Raw genomic sequence first — 18,839 nt, forward strand, 5'->3', positions numbered from 1 at the left:
ATTTGAATTGAAATATAACTTCCATTCAAAGGATCCATTGCCTACAGCAAGCAAGTGAACAATGATTAAAAAAATATAGGCCTAGAAATTTGATGATGCAAAACTGGCACCTAGGCATTAAATATGGTGGGCTGGGCATGCCCATTCATTACGAAGTGCGGCACCTGCAATATTGGATTGGGCTGCTCCGTAGGCATCCAGGGCACTTCCCAGAACTATAAAAGGAGGAATAAAATGTTAGGATCCGACGCTTGCTGTCGGACCCTTTTCTGACACTGGTCATGCATAGCGCCAGACGCATCACCTGATCAACTTGATCGACAACTCGTGGCACTAACAGGCAGGAAGAACCCTTCAAGAGGGCTATTAAACAGTCTCATCCACTAGTACAGTTTAGTTGCTGGCTTGTCATTTGAGGCTACTAGTCAACTTCTGGGTGTTTCGTGGCCTGTTTTCTGCCTGTGAAAACCGAATTCTGAGACGACCTTGCCGGTGCTGCACTGTTTCTGGCTGCCTCCTAAACAGTTTTACTGCCATTATAGGTGGTCTGGTCGGGCTGCCTTTGGGGCTGGAAGAGGAAGGGGAGCAGCAAGGAAGACATGAGAGAGTAGAAGCAGATCGCAGAAGAGGGATGAGGGGAGCACGCAGGAAGCCATACCAACAGTCGATCTTCCGAGAGGCTAGATGCCACAGGGCTGAAATTCACCATCCCCGAAGCGATGGCTACCATGGGGTTTGGGCGGCCAATCAAAATAAATTGATTGGCCGTCGCGGTCCCCGAGCCATATTCAGCTCGGGGGGGGGCTTGAGCGGTGCTCACTTCTGCCAAAAACGGCGGGATGAAGCTGCTGTAAAGGTAGGTATCCAGCATTGAGGTCTGCAGCATGCAGCCACTGGAAAGCGGCCAGGACAGGATTTTCAGCTCCAAAAAGGTCAGAGTTCTTCAGGCAGTGTCCCTGCGAGGTATTGGAGTCGGTGCTTGAAAGTGACACCGCTGGAGTGTTGCTGCGATCGGGGCCCTTTGGTAAGGAAATAGTTTCATAAATGTTATGGTTTTAATGTCAGATTGCATCATCCGCAGTATTTAAGTTTTCATGTACAGGTTAAACCTCCCTTATCCGGAACCCTCGGGACCTGGCCTGTTCTGGATGAGGGATTGTTCTGGATGAGGGGTGGTCACGTTAAATTGGATGGTACAGGTACTGAGAGCAAGGGGATATTGGGGCTGGCTGGCTTGGGGCTTGGAGTGTGGCTGAGAGATCATGGGGGTGGTGGATCGTGGGGTCAGGCCAGCGATTGCAGGAGTCGGCAGCGAGGAAGGACTTCAATTTGTTTATGTTGGAGTTCTGTGATTGCGCCACCCGGACGAGTGGTGGTTCCATAGAAGGGAGTTCTGGATAAGGGAGGTTCAACCTGTAGTTTTATTAATTATTATTGTTTTAATGTCAGATTGCATCATCTGCAGTATTTAGCTTTTCATATAGATTTACTAATTGTTTTGGCTCCATTAAACCTGCTGAGTGCTGATCCGAGGTTTGCACATACTTTTGTACAACTTTCAGGTATGTGTCTTTACTGGAGGTGTGTGGGCTGCAGAGACCTGCTTAGCAGGGTTCACCCTGAGGATGGGAGGTGTGGGCGATACCTGGTACAGCTGCTCAGAGGCAGGGCAGCATGCAAGAGAAGGCGTCGCCATCAGCACTGTGCAGAGAGGCAGCAGGCAAGGGAAGCATCAGCCATGATTCGTTCATTCTGCGCCAGACCAGTGTGCCCGCCACCTTGACCGGTCCCAATCAGGAGTGTGGTTGGCTGCTTAGGGACAAGGAGTATCCCATATCCACTTGGCTGCTCACTCCACTGCGGATCCCCAGGACATCGTCAGATCATGCCTACAATGACTCTCATTCTGGCACCAGGTGCATCATCGAGCACTGCATTGGCATCTTTAAGCAGAGGTTCCAGAGCCTGGACCGCTCTGGTGGCATCCTGCAGTACTCTCCTCAACGGGTCTCCATAATTGTCGTGGTCTGTTGCATGCTGCACAACCTGGCCATCATGAAGGGACAGCTGCTGGAGGTCGAACCAGCAGTACCACCTGAAGGAGGAGGTGGAGGGAATACAAGAAGAGGAGGAGGATCCCCGTCGCCCCAGAGCTAGGACGTGTCGACCCATCGCCACCCTGGAAGGATAGGGTGCAGACCGGTTAGCACCCTCCTGGGAGGGTGCGTCCTCACATATATGGAGGTGCCCGACACCTCCCCCGCAATCTCCCTCCAAGCATTATGTACTGCCAGTCTGCCAGGTCTCCCCACGTCAGGAAATAGTATTCTTCTTCGGTCCTCCACACCATCCATCAGTTATATCCAGCAGTGAACCTGTTGGCTATCCTTGCACCTCTTACACCAGCCATGCTTCCAAATCCTTCCCCCCTCAGGGCCTTGCTGAAAGCCCTGGCCTTTGAGCAAATGGCTCGTTAGAAACCTTTATCTGCATGCTGAATTTCTCAGTGGTGATAATGCTCAAATTTAAACTGCTGAAAAATCCATTTTCGAACCAAATTGTTCACTTTTGGAGCTGAATATGGGATTGCCCAGCCATGAAAACATTTCGGCGCTAATGGCCCCAAAAAGGTGGGGGAGCACCAGCTTTCCAGCGGCACTGAATTTCGGGCCCCATAGATCTTAGAGAGGAACTCATCCAGGAGCACTTCATATGAACCATCCCTCACATTCCCAATACACCAACTATTCCACAATCCTTATCACCATCCTTACTACCACCATCCCATTGCATTCCTCAGTCCAGCCTTATGGGTCTTGCCCTCACTTCACTACCAATAGAAACACCAACAACAAATCCAGATCAAAAGATAAATTTATCAAACAACTAAATTTCATCTGTATCCAATAGTTAATAGTTATAATTATGAATCATCCTTATGCAACCCCTTAGTGCCGGTCTTGAGTGCTATCCTATTTTATCTATCCTAGTGCTCCTATGAAGTGTTTCCCGAGTGACTACAGTTTGGGAGCTGGAAGTCTGCTGAGCTTCCATTGAGAACATGTCGGATGGCCATGGTGGGCATCTTTGAGGGCCCGGATGCAGACTGCAACATCCCGGCGTGGTCAGTCTGACCCAGCTGGCTGTGTGGCACTAACAAGTGCACTGGCAGGGTAGCTGCCAGGGAATCAGACATGCGGTCATCCTGAGAGAGGACAGCAGGTGCCTCTTCCATGGAGCCACGGCCACTCTCCTGGGACAGAGCCTCAGCACTCCTCCATCTCTGCGTGAGAACAAAGTGAAGGAGTGATATGATGCTCTGGAAGCCCCTATCAACAGTGGCCCTGAAAGTGAAGATAGTGGTCATCTGAGTTTCCATGGCAGCAGTGTGAGCTGCCCAGGAAGCTGTCAGAACTGTTAGCAGAGGCTCTGTCATGATGGGGACCACTGACGTGTTCATGGAGCTGACTGATCGGCCCATGTTAGACAGAATTCTCTCCATACTCTGTACGAAGCCTTAACTCAAGTTGGAGCTGGACTCCTCCGTGCTCTGTATCAAGTGCATTTCCCCTCTGAGCTGCTGGTTGCCTTTAAGTGGCATCTGGGATGCCCGATTTCCGGCCGCCCACAACCAGGCCACAATCATCCTAGACGGTCCCTCGAACGAGGATAACTTGCTTCCATGAGAGTTCACAGATGTTTTAGTTAAGGACCCGATGTTCCAGTCTTGAACTCCAGTTGAGGGGGTAGAAGATGCCTGTGCGTGAATTTATTTTAAAGTGCGATGACCATTGCACATCAGCCACCACAAGGGCTTGACAGAGCTAGGCCTTTATCCAGTGGCAAGGATTAACCAGGATAACTGGAGACCTGCTCTGCTGCACAGACCTGGTGTACACACATATCGCATTATGGGCAGGTCCATGTTGCCCCTGGGCCCTCCGCTCTTCTGGGCCCCGTACCCTCATTCGCCGCACTCCGCCACGATGTTCCAGGGCCTGGCGCTCCAGCTCTATTTATAGCCCCGACTTGCGGTGGTGTTCTCACACAGGTCGAGGCGGCCCACTAATGAATAGGGTGGTGCTGGTTGCACACCGGAATCATTTTAATGAGGTCCCAGCATGAATTTAACGTCGCCTGGAACTACATGAAGAAACAAGTGCAGCACACAACATGTGGCCCTCTTTAGGGTGTGCGTGAATTTCTAGGCTATTATATTTTCAGTTATATTTCCAAAACTCTGTTGCCCGTGTCTTAACGCTTCAAGTCCCATTCAGACATCACTCCTGTGCTCGCTGACCTATATTGGGATTAAGCAATTCTCATCGTTGTTTTCAAATCGCTCCATGGCCTTGCCCTTCCCAATCTCTGCAATTTCCTACAGCCCTACAGTCCTCCAACATATCTGCTCTCCTCCAATTCTGGCCTCTTGAGCATCCCCGATTTTAATCGCTCAACCATTGGTGGCCATGCCTTCACTGCCAAGGCCCTGGAATTCTCTCCCTAAACCTCTCTGCCTTTCTGCCTCTCTTTCCTCCTTCAAGACGCTCCTTAAAACCTACCTCTTTGACCAAGATTTTCATCATCAGCCCTAATATCACCTTACGTGGTTCGGTGTCAAATTTTGTTCCATAATACTCCTGTGAAGCATCTTGGGATGTTTTACTACATTAAAGACGCTGTATAAATACAAGTTGTTGTTGTTAATATATTTACTATTTGCAACTGTTAACCTAAACACTCAAACTCAAGCAGTCTATTTCAAACAGGTTACATCTGCTTTTCAAATTATATTAGTTTACAGTCTTGGATTTCACAAGAGTTTTCATAGAAATCTGATGTTAGAATCGTTTAGTGTTCAAACAGGCCATAACATTTTCCAGTATGAGTAAGCATAATAGAATGGTGTGGAACATTTCCAAAACACCCTCATTCCTGCCTCTCATTACTCTGGACTCCATTTGACTAAAAGAACTAAAATTACATGCATCCTGTGACTGGCCTTACAAACTGCTCAGCAACGATTCTGAAATAGATGACATAATTTCCCAGTTAGTATTGTATCCCATTGCAGATTGTGGAATGACCACTGAATCCTATTCAGTGATAACAAAAATATATAATTGAAGCCAACTTTTTGCACCATCAGGAAAACATCATATATAAAAGAAAAAAAGAATTCTGACTGAGCCCATGAATAAATATAATGATTCTTACCTGAGCTTATATTACCATCTGTGTAGTTTATAGTTCCCATCTTGGAAAAATCAACAAGGTGCTCACAATAGCTAGTATTTGATTTAAGGTTTTGGTTCATCTAACTGCCAAAGATTCCTAAAATTTCTTACTTTGTGTTTCAGGCTGTAGGAAGCTGCACAGTTACTTACTCAGAGTTTAAAACAAATGGAAGTGCACTGACGAGTTATCCTCTCTACCAGAGACCGGACTTGTGAGGCTGCCCTTCCTCCCAATTCCCTTCCTGCACACACTGCCAGCATATACATTACATACACACTGGCATGGAAATAGCCTTTACGATAATGGGACATAAGCTTCAGTTTCAAACATAGCACAGGAATAAGCATAGGTGGATCATATAGCAAAATCTAATATGTCAAAAGATGTCTTGCCATCGAGAGATAGGGAATTTGAGCAGAATATTAATCACCATGGAACACACTGTACTGTACTATAGCTTCCTCAAAGAGTTTTGAGCCATGCAAATGTTAGTAAGGAAGATCTGGTATTACTTCAAAAGTAATAAACAGTTGTGGAAATTAAACAGCTGTAAGTCACCTATAGAATAGCATATATTGCGCGTGGTTAAAAACACAAATGTTAACAAGGACTATAGCACAACACTAAAGTTCAAACAGTTTTGCCAGTCACCTGAACCTTGAGATTAAATTACAGCCTTGAAGTCAGTAGTCTGTGGCATTTATTTAAAATATGGAATTTCAACTTCATTTAGGGATTTATTAGGTTTTAACCCAGCTGCAATCACTAGAGGAAACAACTGCCGTGTGTCCACTCTCGGCTCTGATGCAATTACAGCAGTTTCATGGAGAAGAAATCTGCATCAGATTATTGAGAAATTCTATGAGCAGTATATCAAATCCAAGCCATGCATGAATTTGCATTCCATGGAGATAGACAAATCAAATCTTTCTGATAAAGTGACCAGATCAATTTTGGTCAGTAGTTTTTATATTACGGCATCCTACAAATATTGACATGCCAGGAAACCCTTTATCTTAATTTCTAAAGAACAGTACCAGCTATGGAAAAGAAAACACTACTGTAACTGCTAATTTACACTCATAATTCCACTAAAAGGGGACATTTTTGTTTCGCTATTAATTTTTGATTAATGTAAAAAATTAAAATATGCAGTATGGATGTAGTCACATGGTACAAAAGGCAAACAACATTTGTTTTACAATATACAGTACAAAACAATGTTGACCCCACCCGAATAAAGAACTTTTCGTAATAACATCAACTATGACAATGCTGATCATGACAGGCAAACATCATTTACAGTGCTTGCCTGTGATATCACATGACAAATATCAAGAACAATAGTCAGTTCTTCCGAAGCAAGTACTGTTCCCTCCCAAACATAATCGCACTGATTGTTATGACAACTGCGGAATGATGGCCATGGTGAAGTGAGTAAACTTGTTAACATTTTACCATGTGGGAAATCCTTGACATGAACCCACCACACCCTATTGTTCCGTAGCTCAGTACATTAGCATTGTCAACACACTGCTGCCAATTAATAACAGCACAATACCAAACTGCAACACTGGTAATATGCTTTCTTTGCACTTTAATACTTCAGTTATGTTGGTACGAGAATGACTGAAAGGTTCAAAATTAGTTATGCACCCAATGCTAGCAGCATTTGAAAGGACAATTGATTTATCCCACAGCACTGAAGTATACCTCCCATTGGTTGTGTAATACAAGGCACTGAAAGAGGTGAATAATGAAAGGTTAGAGTTTTCAATCATCCACTGGGGAGAAATGGGATCTAAGTAATGAAGAGAGTGAGAGCACATGCAAGAGAGCAAGCGAGAGAAACTATCAGAAGTAAAGCATCAGAGAAGGTAACACAATTTGTTACAATGGTGCAGTTTTATTTTAAGTGATGGACATTGCAGGATTGATTTGGAATCTTGGGAAAATGGAAAATACAGAGCTTCCACAGAAAACTGATAATATTTAATTGTATTTAATTGTATTTTGTTAGTAACTGACTAATTTGTATATGGTTTCAAAATACCCAATTAAAAAAATGTTTGATGGAAAAGCAAGGAACAGCTTTAAATTTGCAAGTCCGCTGAAAATGCAAGTTAAGGATTGGTAATGTAGTAGTATAGTGGCTATGGTACTGGATCATAAATAAATAATTTACTTCAGGTTTTGTAATGGTATGATAACTAATGCTAATGACTTGTTGATTACTGATGAAAAATATCACTGATGAAAAATATCACTAAAATGTGTTCACACTTAAATAAATACTTTCCAATTCCAAAATTGGTCAAGAGAAGCCCCCCACACAAAATCCACATATTTTTGAACTTGATCAAAACTGAACTTAATCTCCACAGAAACAGATACAATAGATGAACATGCTCAGAGTTTATTGCCCCAGGGTGGGGATTCAATGGCCCTGCTAAAATAGCAGAGAGAGAGAAAGATTCCAGGCTAATGCATTAATTGTTCATATATTGGTATTTCAAAACATAATTTCAGGACAATTTTGCTGATAACTGAAAAATCAAGGCTTTATCATTTTAAACAAGAGATTTTTTAAAATTGTAATTGACATCAGCAGGCCGGGGCCATTGGCCATTGGAGGGAGCAGCGTGCGGTGGCATACCACTGCAGGGAGCAGCGCATGCTGCTACAGGAGGGCGATGGCTGCGAAGCCAGGTCACTGATTGCACTGCGGGCAGGCACAGCAGGAGAAGCGAAGGAGCGGCAAGAGTTTGTAGAGGGAAGTGACCAGGGCCCAGGAGAGGCGTGAGTTTGGGGCCCAGAAGAGGCGAGGGCCCAGGGGCAACACGGGCCAGCCCACACTGTGACATGTGTGCACACTAGGTCCGTGCAGCAGAGCTGGTCTCCAGTCGTCTTGGGTAATCCTTGCCACTGGATCAAGATCTAGCTCTGTCAAGCCCGTGTGGTGGCTGGTATGCAACGGCCACCACACGTTAAAAGATCCACGCATAGGCATCTTCCATCTTTCAAGATGGAGTTCGGGATCTGGAATATTAGGTCCTTCATTGAAACACCTGTGAACTCATCCTTTTTTGGTGTGAAAGCAAGTCATCCTCGCTTCGAGGGACTGCCTATGATGATGATGATTTTTTTTTTAAAGCGTTAGGCGTTAGCTCTTGTTTAAATTCTGCAGAAGCCCAAGGGTTAGACCACAAGTAGAAACGAACAATCAAACCTCTATTTATATAGCACCTTTCAGAACCACAGGAGATCTCAAAGAACTTCACAGCCTATGAAGTACTTTTTTTGAAATGTAGTCGCTGTTGTAATGTAGCAAAATGCAGCAGCCAAAAATACACGCAGAAAGGCTCCACAAATAGCATTGAGATTGGCAACCAGATAATCTGTTTCAGTGGTGTTGGTTGATGGACAAATATTGCCAGGTCACTGGGATAACTTCCCAGCTCTTCTTTGAATAGTGCTATAGGATCTTTTACATCCATCTGTACAGTTGGATGGGACCTCAGTTTAACGTTTCATGTGATAGACAGCACCTGTAACAGTGTATCACTCCCTCAGTACTGCACTGAAGTGTTAGTCTAGATTATGCTCCTTCAATTCTGGCCTCTTGAGATTCCCGATTTTAATCACACCACCATTGGTGGCCATGCCTTTAGCTGCCTAGGCCCTAAGCTCTGGAATTCCTTCCCTAAACCTCTCTGCCTCTCCACCTCTCGCTCTTCCTTTAAGATGCTCCTTAAAACCTACGCCTTTGACCAAGCTTTTGGTCACCTGTCCTAATATCTCCTTATGTGACTTAGTGTCAAATTGTGTTTGATAATGCTCCTTTGAAGCACCTTGGGGCATTTTACTATGTTGAAAGTGATCTATAGCAAGTTGTTGTTGCTGTTGTAGATTAGGTGTTCTATTTCGGGAGTAACTTGCTGAATACACACACATTCCGAGTAGTAATGGTTATATGGAACAAATTCCCAGCAAAAGCAATTCATGTTGTTGAATAATTCTTTCTCCAAAAGGCAAACTAAAAAGGCCAGGAATTAAATGTAAACTTTTATATCCACCTCAACAAGCACACATGAAGTTAGTTCAACATCTTATTAAAAAGACGATACCTATGAGATTCCCTTGGTCTGCTCTGAAGCAATAGCCTAGATTATATGCTCATGTTCTGCAGTAGGGATTGAAGCCATAAACTTCTGACTCAGGCAGTGCTATCACTGATCCAGGGTGGCACTTTGTCAAATACTCCATGGCATATGGTGGTTATTATGGGAAACCACCACCTCCAAGTTCACTTCAAAGTCGCCATTCCTTCATCGTCGCTGGGTCAAGATCCTGGAACTCCTTACTTAAAAGCATTGTGGGAGTAACTTCATCACATTGACTGCAGCAGTTCAAGGCGGTAGCTCGCCACCACCTTCTCAAGGGCAATTAGAGATCAGCAATAAATGGTGGCCTTGCCAGTGATGCCCACATCATGTGAATGAATAAATATTTCTGGTGGGATGCGAGCATCATCTGTGGAGGGTTGTCAGAAACGCCTAAAGACTGGAGACATGAAACAGATAGATAATCTGGAGTTACTCTGGGGGTCGGGAAAAAAGTACCAGTGCTGTCTTATCCCATCTGGAGATTAAATATTTGGATGCACGTATTTGTACTAATAAAATGGCCACCATGTCTCTGATTGGCTCTCCATTATCACATGACCTATTGCTGATTGGTCCCTTTGGAGGATAAGCCACACCCTGAAGTTGCTCTGGAATATGTAACTGGAACTGCCCAGCCCAAGTTCTGACTGACTTCGCAAATTGTAATTCGATCTATTTTGATTTCAGAAGCCAGAGAGGAGGGATCTCGAACAATAATGACAGTGTCGTGACTTCTGGATTTCATCTACTCCAACAATATCCCTTGTAACACATACACCGAGCTTTCTGAGAAATCGGGTGTGGGTGTAAAGGTGGATGGAAGCACGCAATCCTTCTTCCCTGAGTTCCCTCTCTCCCCTCCAATCTCTGCCCCGTGGCTCTCGCTTCCCCCTGCCCCCATGTCTCTCTCTCTCTCTCTCTCTCTCTCTCTCCCATCCCCCATGTGTATGTCTCCCTCTCTCTCTCCCCTTCCACGCACCCATGTCTCTCTCCTGTCCCCCCATGTTTCTCTCTTTCCCCCTCTCTCCCTTCCCACTCTTCCCCCCCCCCCCATGTATCTCTCTCCCGCCGTGTGTCTCGCACTCCCACCCATGTCTCTCTTTTCCCTGGCTGCCCGCTACCCCTCTCCCCCAGCTGCCTGCTGTCCCTCTCCCCCGGTCGCCTCCCTCCCTCGGCTGCCTGCCGTCCCTCTCCCCCGGCCACCCCTCTTTCCCGGTCGCCCGCCACCCCTCTCCCCCAGCCCCCGGCTGCCCACCACCTTCCTCCCCCGGCCGCCCCTCTCCCCCGGCCATCCACCGCCCCTTTCCCCCAGCCCCCGGCCGCCCACCACCTTCCTCCCCCGGCCGCCCCTCTCCCCCGGCCGCCCATCGCCCCTTTCCCCCAGCCCCTGGCAGCCCGCCCCCTCCCTGCCCCTGGCTCCCCGCCACCTCCCTCCCCCAGCCCCCGACCGCCCGCCACCTTCCTCCCCCGGCCGCCCACCGCCCCTTTCCCCCAGCCCCCGGCTGCCCGCCTCCTCCCTACCCCAGCTGCCCACCCCCTCCCTCCCCCTGGCCGCCCGCCTCCTCCCTACCCCAGCTGCCCACCCCCTCCCTCCCTCTGGCTGCCTGCCTCCTCCCTACCCCAGCTGCCCACCCCCTCCCTCTCCCTGGCCGCCCGCCTCCTCCCTACCCCAGCTGCCCACCCCCTCCCTCCCCCTGGCCGCCCGCCTCCTCCCTACCCCAGCTGCCCACCCCCTCCCTCCCCCTGGCGGCCCGCCTCCTCCCTACTCCAGCTGCCCACCCCCTCCCTCCCCCTGGCCGCCCGCCTCCTCCCTACCCCAGCTGCCCACCCCCTCCCTCCCCCTGGCCGCCCTGCCTCCTCCCTCCCCCAGCTGTCCGCCCCCTCCCTCCCCCTGGCTCCCCGCCACCTCCCTCCCCCAGCCGCCCACCCTCTCCCTCCCCCAGCTGCCCACCGCCTCACTCCCCGCCGCCCGCAGGTTCGGAGGAACAACGTGGTCAATTGTGGGGCTCCACCTCTGGTTCCAGGTGGAGTCCAGAGGGCTCAGGCACAGAAGGAACACAACAGGATTAGTACAAATAGTCTCTCTGTAAATATTTACAGCCAAGGTTAGCACAAAGTTATCTTGGAAGTAGCATGCCTATGGTGAACAATAAACTGATTACGCTACTGATAAACCAAATGGAAATGAATATCTTACATCTCATTCTCCTGGTCTCTTTGACTGACGAATGGACAAATAACATCCTGAAAGACCATATAAAAAAAAGACAGAATTGCATTTATATAGCCCCTTTCACGACCACCGGATGTCCCAAAGTGCTTTACAGCCAATTTAGTACCTTTTGAAGTGTAGTCACTGTTTAATGTAGGAAATGTGGTACCTAATTTGTGCACAGCAAGCTCCCACAAACAGCAATGTGGTAATGACCAGATAATCTGATTTAGTGATGTTGATTGAGGGATAAATATTGGCCAGGACACCGGGAAAAACTCCCCTGCTCTTCTTCAAAATAGTGCCATCTTTAACATCCATCCGGGGCCTCAGTTTAACGTCTCATCTGACAGACGACATCTCCGACAGTGCAGCACTCCCTCAGTACTGCACTGGAGTGTCAGCCTAGATTATTGTGCTCAAGTCTCTGGATTGCGGCTTGAAGTCACAACCTTCTGATTCAGAGGCAAGGGTGCTACCAACTGAGCCACTGCTGACACTATATCAGACAAAGTTATAAATGAGGTTTGTTAAGTAAAATTCTTGAGAAGCAAGAGCAAAAATTGCATGTTTCACAAGATTTAACACTTCAGGTAATCGGTCAAAACAATAAGAAGTTAAGAAACCCTTAGCTTTCTTTTGCATGAGATTAAAACTACAGGTACTCTACCATGCAAGAAAAAACCCTCACGGATTTCTCCATTTGCCACTACCCAAGTGTCTATACAAAAAAAAGGAACTAGTGAGATGGGAAAAGGCTTCAGTTTATATATCTCGCTGTGAGGCAAGCCTCACGTTTGGAGCTGTCATTCAACATAAGCTCTAGACACTCTGAATAAAATGCCTTCTGCAACAGACTCCTACCTCCTAGTGGGTCAGCAATCACAGATGAATAACTGTCTCCTTTTTATAGACTGACAACCAGCTTTTTGAAGCTTCCCCCCCGCACCCCCAAAAAAAATCTCGACTGTTGTCACTCAGTTTCCCAATTGATATAAAATGTCTTACTGATGTTTTGCTATGTATTTTGGCACAGCCGATAGTTTATCGCTTATAGTACTGTGAGGTTTACATTACATCCTTATGTCTGAATTCCTCAGTTTGGTATGCTTAGGGTGTCCAAGGAAAATGTCCGTGGAAGACTTACACTTTTGTTATTAAAAGTGATGTCGACAAAAATCAGTGAAGGAAAGGAACTCAGGCACCCTAATTATGTAATTATATAGTTATGAGTCATGTGCTTATTCTAACTGATCAGATTATTCTCAGAGCTATAACTGAATTAAAATGGACACAAGCTCCCATATAAAACGAAAGATAGATTTCTGTACAAGGGGTTGGGGGGAGGGGCGGATTCTGCTAACCTCTAAACTCACAAGATTGTGAAACAATTGTAAAGAAACCAATCAAGTTAAGTAGCCGCTTTATATCTACGTTATGAGTCTTTTAGAATTTTAAAGGCGGATTATTCATTTTCTTTTCTCTACAGAAAATAAATCAAATTCAGGGTCTGCCTTTGTAATTTAAAATTATAAGTTCCAGAGTCATCTTGTCTCCCAACTCTGAATTTTCTCCAATACAGCAATGTGCTTTAGAAGGTAGGTTACCCAAAATTCCACACGCAAGTCCCAAATGTTAGCATATCATTGTGTCTACAGGGCTTAGACAACTTGTTTTCACTTCTAATCAAATGTCCTTGAAATGTATCTCACTAGCTGATTAGACTTGTTAATGACAATCTAACATCGATACTTTGTGAATGATTGATAACCAAACCATCTCCAAATACTTCTCCTTTTCCACCTTTACTATACTGGACAATTATCTATTGTGTGTAGATGCTTCACCTTTCCGGTGGTGCATTGTTCGCAATTATTCTCAGTAACATTCATCTGACAGTTTAGTCCATCCACTTAGATGGTCCAGAGCTCTGTGAATGCTACCAAACTCCCATACACTAATGACTGGGGTGGGGAAAGAAGACAGACAGAGAGAGAGAGAGACACACACACACACAGCAAGCCATAGAAACATAGAAACATAGAAAATAGGTGCAGGAGTAGGCCATTCGGCCCTTCGAGCCTGCACCGCCATTCAATGAGTTCATGGCTGAACATGCAACTTCAGAACTCCATTCCTGCTTTCTCGCCATACTCCTTCATCCCCCTAGTAATAAGGACCTCATCTAACTCCTTTTTGAATATATTTAGTGAATTGGCCTCAACAACTTTCTGTGGTAGAGAATTCCACAGGTTCAACACTCTCTGGGTGAAGAAGTTTCTCCTCATCTCGGTCCCAAATGGCTTACCCCTTATCCCTAGACTGTGACCCCTGGTTCTGGACCTCCCCAACATTGGGAACCTTCTTCCTGCATCTAACCTGTCTAAACCCGTCAGAATTTTAAACGTTTCTATGAGATCCCCTCTCATTCTTCTGAACTCCAGTGAATACAAGCCCAGTTGATCCAGTCTTTCTTGATATGTCAGTCCCGCCATCCCGGGAATCAGTCTGGTGAACCTTCGCCGCACTCCCTCAACAGCAAGAACGTCCTTCCTCAAGTTAGGAGACCAACACTACACAATACTCCAGGTGTGGCCTCATCAAGGCCCTAACATTTATGCTCGATCTCCAGGATTTCTGCTGATCTCTTGCTGAAGTTATGCTCAGGAGATTGGGATAACCCCATGGAAATTCAGTCCCATAGTATTTAGCATACAGTGCTAACAAACTTAATGCTTTAATTCAGTATATCAAAAATACAGGGGAAAAAAAAATCTCTATTTCGTACCACCTACAAAAAGAAAAGGAAAGAAAGATTTACATTTATATAGTGCCTTTCATGACCACCGGATGTCTCAAAGTGCTTTACAGCCAATGAAGTACATTTGGAGTGTAGTCATTGTTGTAATGTGGGAAAAACGGCAGTCAATTTGTGCACAGCAAGCTCCCACAAACAGCAATGTGATAATGACCAGATGAACTGTTTTTGTTATGTTGGTTGAGGGATAAATATTAGCCAGGATACCAGGGATAACGCCGCTGGTCTTCTTCGAAATAGTGCCATGGGATTTTTTACGTCCAACTGAGGGCAGACGGGACTTCAGTTTAACATCTCATCCGAAAGACAGCACCTCAGACAGTGCAGCACTCCCTCAGCACTGCACTGGAATGTCAGCCTTACAATGGGCCCAAATTTGGCTCACCCTTTTTCTTGGCGCACTCACATGAGCTGCGCCGACTTCCTCCAATCAAAATGGCGGCAAAAAGATGTCCCCGGATTCTGGCCCCTCTGCTGACTCTCCCGGGGCTTGGCGTGGCGTGGCGAGTCCATTGGGGGTGGAGCTAGGGCCCTGCGCCTTAAAAGAGTGCTGGCAGCAGTCCGCATGCGCAGTAGAGTGTTCGCGCATGCGCAGTAACTCCTCCCATGATTGTGATGATGCGTGTCTGCAGCATGGGACCCAACGCGACCGCCCCTATCCCGGGCCGAGTGGCCTGCCGCAAAGGCCAGCCGCTGCCTTCCAGCGCTGAGAGCTACAAGAAACAGGTTGGTGCGGGGAGACTTTTGGTCGGAGGTGGAAGAGTTTTGATCTGCGGGAGGGGGCGGAGAGAGGAGAGCTTTGATGGGGGAGGGGGGGGGGAAGTGGAGAGTTTTGATCCAGAGGGGAGGAAAGAGGAGAGCTTTGATGGGGGGGGGGGGGGGGGATGGTGGAGAGTTTTGATCCGGTGGGGAGGAGAGAGGAGAGTTTTGATGGAGGGGGCGGGGAAGAAAGGAGAGTTTTGATGGGGGGCGGTGGGGGGGAAGGAGGAGAGTTTTGATCCGGAGGGGAAGGAGAGAGGAGAGTTTTGATGGGAGTGAGTGGGGGGGAGAAGAGAGGAGAGTTTTGATGGGGGGGGTGCGAAGGAGGAGAGTTTTGATCCGGAGGGGGGAGGAGAGAGGAGTGTTTTGATGGGGGCGGAGGGGGTGGGGGGAGACGAGAGGAGAGTTTTGATGGGGGCGGAGGGGTTGGGGGAGACGAGAGGAGAGTTTTGATGGGGGGGGGCGGTGCGGGAGGGTGTGATAACTGTGCAGCCAGCAATTTTAATGAGCTTACTCAAGACTTTCCTTAACTCTGTTACTGAAAATTCTTTCCTACGAGCAGGAGGTACTTCTATTTTTTATTTGGATATTTTGAACAAATTATGTAAATATGTTTTGTCTCTTTACTTCTTTTATTTTTGTAGTTTAAACTTCCATGAATGCTTCTGTTGCATAGTAAATTAACTTTGCGAAGTTTGCCAGTCCTGTACAGCTGTTTGATCCTATTTACATTCTTTAGTCAAGTCATTAAGTACCTACCTGCGCTGATTTCTTAACTCTCCACAAGGGTTTTCTGTGCGGCCACAAGTGGCCACCTACGCTGGCCTAAGTTAGTTTGGAGCAACTATTAGCTGTCCAAATTGGCTTAAATGGCCAAAACAGGCGTAGGTGGCTGGTAACGCCCCCTTTTGAAAAAAAACTAAACTTAAAAAAATCCTAACTAACTCACTTACACTGGCGCAAATTAAATGTGCAGAATGGGGATTTTTAAGATACTCCAGAAAAATCAAGTTGCTCCAATACAAACGGAGCAACTCCTGGACAAATTTGGGCCCAATGTTACCTTTTAAAAGACTGGCTGATTACAAACTTATTGCAACAAAAATAATTCACAATCATCAGGTTTCTTTTCCCCTGCAGATGATTTCTGAAAACAAATCTGACTTTAACATTCAACTACCACCTTATATACTCACACACGCACAATAAATCATTTTCTATTTGAGGTTTACAGGATTAGGATCGGTAGACGGCAAGAATCATTATGTTCTTAGTAACTCCAATAGATATGAGATTCCATTGCAGTAAGAAGCTTGTTACGGACAATGACGTTGTGAGCTCAGTGTTAGGAGAAGACACATCAATTTACACTGTGACTAATCACAATAGTTTATCTGTCCCAATCTCCAGGTGATGGGAGAGGAAATAGGACAGATTTTGTACTTTTTCCTCACAGAATGAGAAAATGAATGGCAAGGTACCAAACCCAGATACACCATCTTTAATGGCTCTTTGCTTTGAATGTGCAATGCTATATGTTGACTTTTAACATGGAATGACAATAAGTAGGAAGCATGTGGTAAAAAGTACCCTTTGTTAGAAACTGCATTGTATTCAAGAGTCCAAAAGTATCATGAATTAGTGAGCCATTGCAATGCCAGTTTGTTGCAGTAAGTGCATCTGTGCCTACAATTACTTTTTGATCTTAGCCTTGCCCATTCGAGTAAAATGATAAGTAAAGGTCAGGCATTTTCTGCACAGGAGAGCTTAAAAATGTCCAAACTCTTATCAATTCTTCATTTTAAATATTAAAAGGCAGAACTTGTATATAAATGATGAGGATCAGAAGGACGAGGTATCTAACCCAGCGGAAGGTTAAGCAGTGGCAGGGGAGATGAGTTAGAAGATAATTCCTTGGTAGCTCTTATCCTTCTTGAGACAAAATTAACAAAATACACACTTGAAGGAAACGATGAACAACTAAACTGAAGAGAGAAAATAGCTAATTTATCCACGAATGTTAAGGGTTAAAAAAATACTGTGAAAAATGCATAGTCCAAAAGCAGATCTGGCATTCTGTAGACAGCTTTGCTATGACGAGGCATTTTAAATGTTATGGCACTTACCCGCACTGCTGTTTGTTTCCTTGCCATCCAGGGGCATTGTTTTCTGCAGTTTCCCTCTAACTTTACAATCTAGATTGGTTGAAGAGCTGCCTGAAGGATTTCCAGCCTGCTGCTTTAATGGTGGAGAAGGCGAACCTCCACCTCTCAGTTCCTGTAAAAGAACAAAGGAAATAAACGGTCATGTTAACAGCTATTTGGAAACATCTGTGGTTTTCCTCTTACACTTACAGCTCAACCCCTTATCAGAGGAACTGATCATACAGTAGCTCTCAGTAAAATAGGTGCACACAAGGCATAAAACATACCACAAGCACAAGCAAGCACTACAGATAAGTTCCTCAGTACATGTTTCTACTGATCAGTTACAGGTTTTTATAAAACAGGAAGAATGACATCATTGAATAAACAATAGGTATCGGGTGCCATGTATAATGCAAAGGCCACCATTTAATTGATCGTTCATAAGAAGGTCATTTTTATTAATTCAAAACTGTAGGTCTCAGTTCCATAAAAGGGACTTTTTGAACAATGTATTCATGCCAAAATCAACTCTTCACAAATTTTCTGAGCTATTTTATAACCTTCTACCATGATGAATAGAGAGTTTGCTACCATTTAACAAACACAGAAGCTGGCTGGTACAGTTTGAACTGAACATTTAGAACAGCTTGTTCCAAAGTGTACTAGGAACTTATCCTGCTTGATAACTTCCCAACATGGTGAATCAAGTCTTTTACATTAAAGTCATTTTTGGAAAAAAATCTTTTCTAGCTATAGTAATATGAAAATTATAAAGTATAACTGAAGTTATTTAACTACAAATGAATATACATTGAGTAAGACTAATTATGGATAACCCCTATGTAACCATTTTACTAAGATATGTTAAATTACTGGATATGAAATATTTATGAGCTCATAAATAAAATTAAAGCAAATTATTTCAGTTATTGTAAGTAAAGCTATGGGATAGGAGAAGCTATTTTACAAAGATGAAAACTGCAATGTGATACCAGTACCATAAACATTCAAGTTTAATCAAAATTGAAAGAAATAAAGACTTGCATTTATATAGCACATTTCATAACCACAGAATGTCCAAAGCACTTTACAGCCAATGAAGTGCTTTATTTTTGAAATACGGTCACTGTTGTAATGTAGCAAACAAAACAGCAAATTTGTGAACAGCAAGATTCCACAAACATCAATGTGTTAATGAGCAGATACATTATTTTTAGTGATGTTGGTTGAGGAATTAATATTGGCCAGGACACCATACAAGAACGTAAGAACATAAGAAATAGGAGCAGGAGTAGGCCATTTGGCCCCTGGAGCCTGCTCCCATTTAATAAGATCATGGCTGATCCGATCTTTGTCTCAGCTCTACTTCCTTGCTCGAACTCCATAATTCCCTTATTGTTCAAAAATCTGTCTATCTCCACCTTAAATATATTCAATGACCCAGCCTCCACAGCTCTCTGGGGCAGAGAATTCCACAGATTTATGACCCTCTGAGAGAA

At 45.2% G+C, this 18,839-nt stretch overlaps 1 protein-coding gene across 2 annotated transcripts in view; it reads right to left on the minus strand.

Moving 5' to 3' along the window:
* The window catches only part of xirp2b (xin actin binding repeat containing 2b), a 203,308-nt gene that overhangs the window by 83,745 nt on the left and 100,724 nt on the right, over nucleotides 1-18,839 (minus strand). For both annotated transcript variants that reach the window (XM_070875510.1, XM_070875511.1), the window contains exon 2: nucleotides 17,320-17,470. In XM_070875510.1, coding sequence (XP_070731611.1) covers nucleotides 17,320-17,470 — 151 coding nt within the window. The remainder of the gene's footprint in view (nucleotides 1-17,319; nucleotides 17,471-18,839) is intronic.

Source organism: Pristiophorus japonicus, chromosome 3 (assembly GCF_044704955.1).
Source record: "Pristiophorus japonicus isolate sPriJap1 chromosome 3, sPriJap1.hap1, whole genome shotgun sequence".
In the NCBI taxonomy this organism is placed as follows: domain Eukaryota; kingdom Metazoa; phylum Chordata; class Chondrichthyes; family Pristiophoridae; genus Pristiophorus; species Pristiophorus japonicus.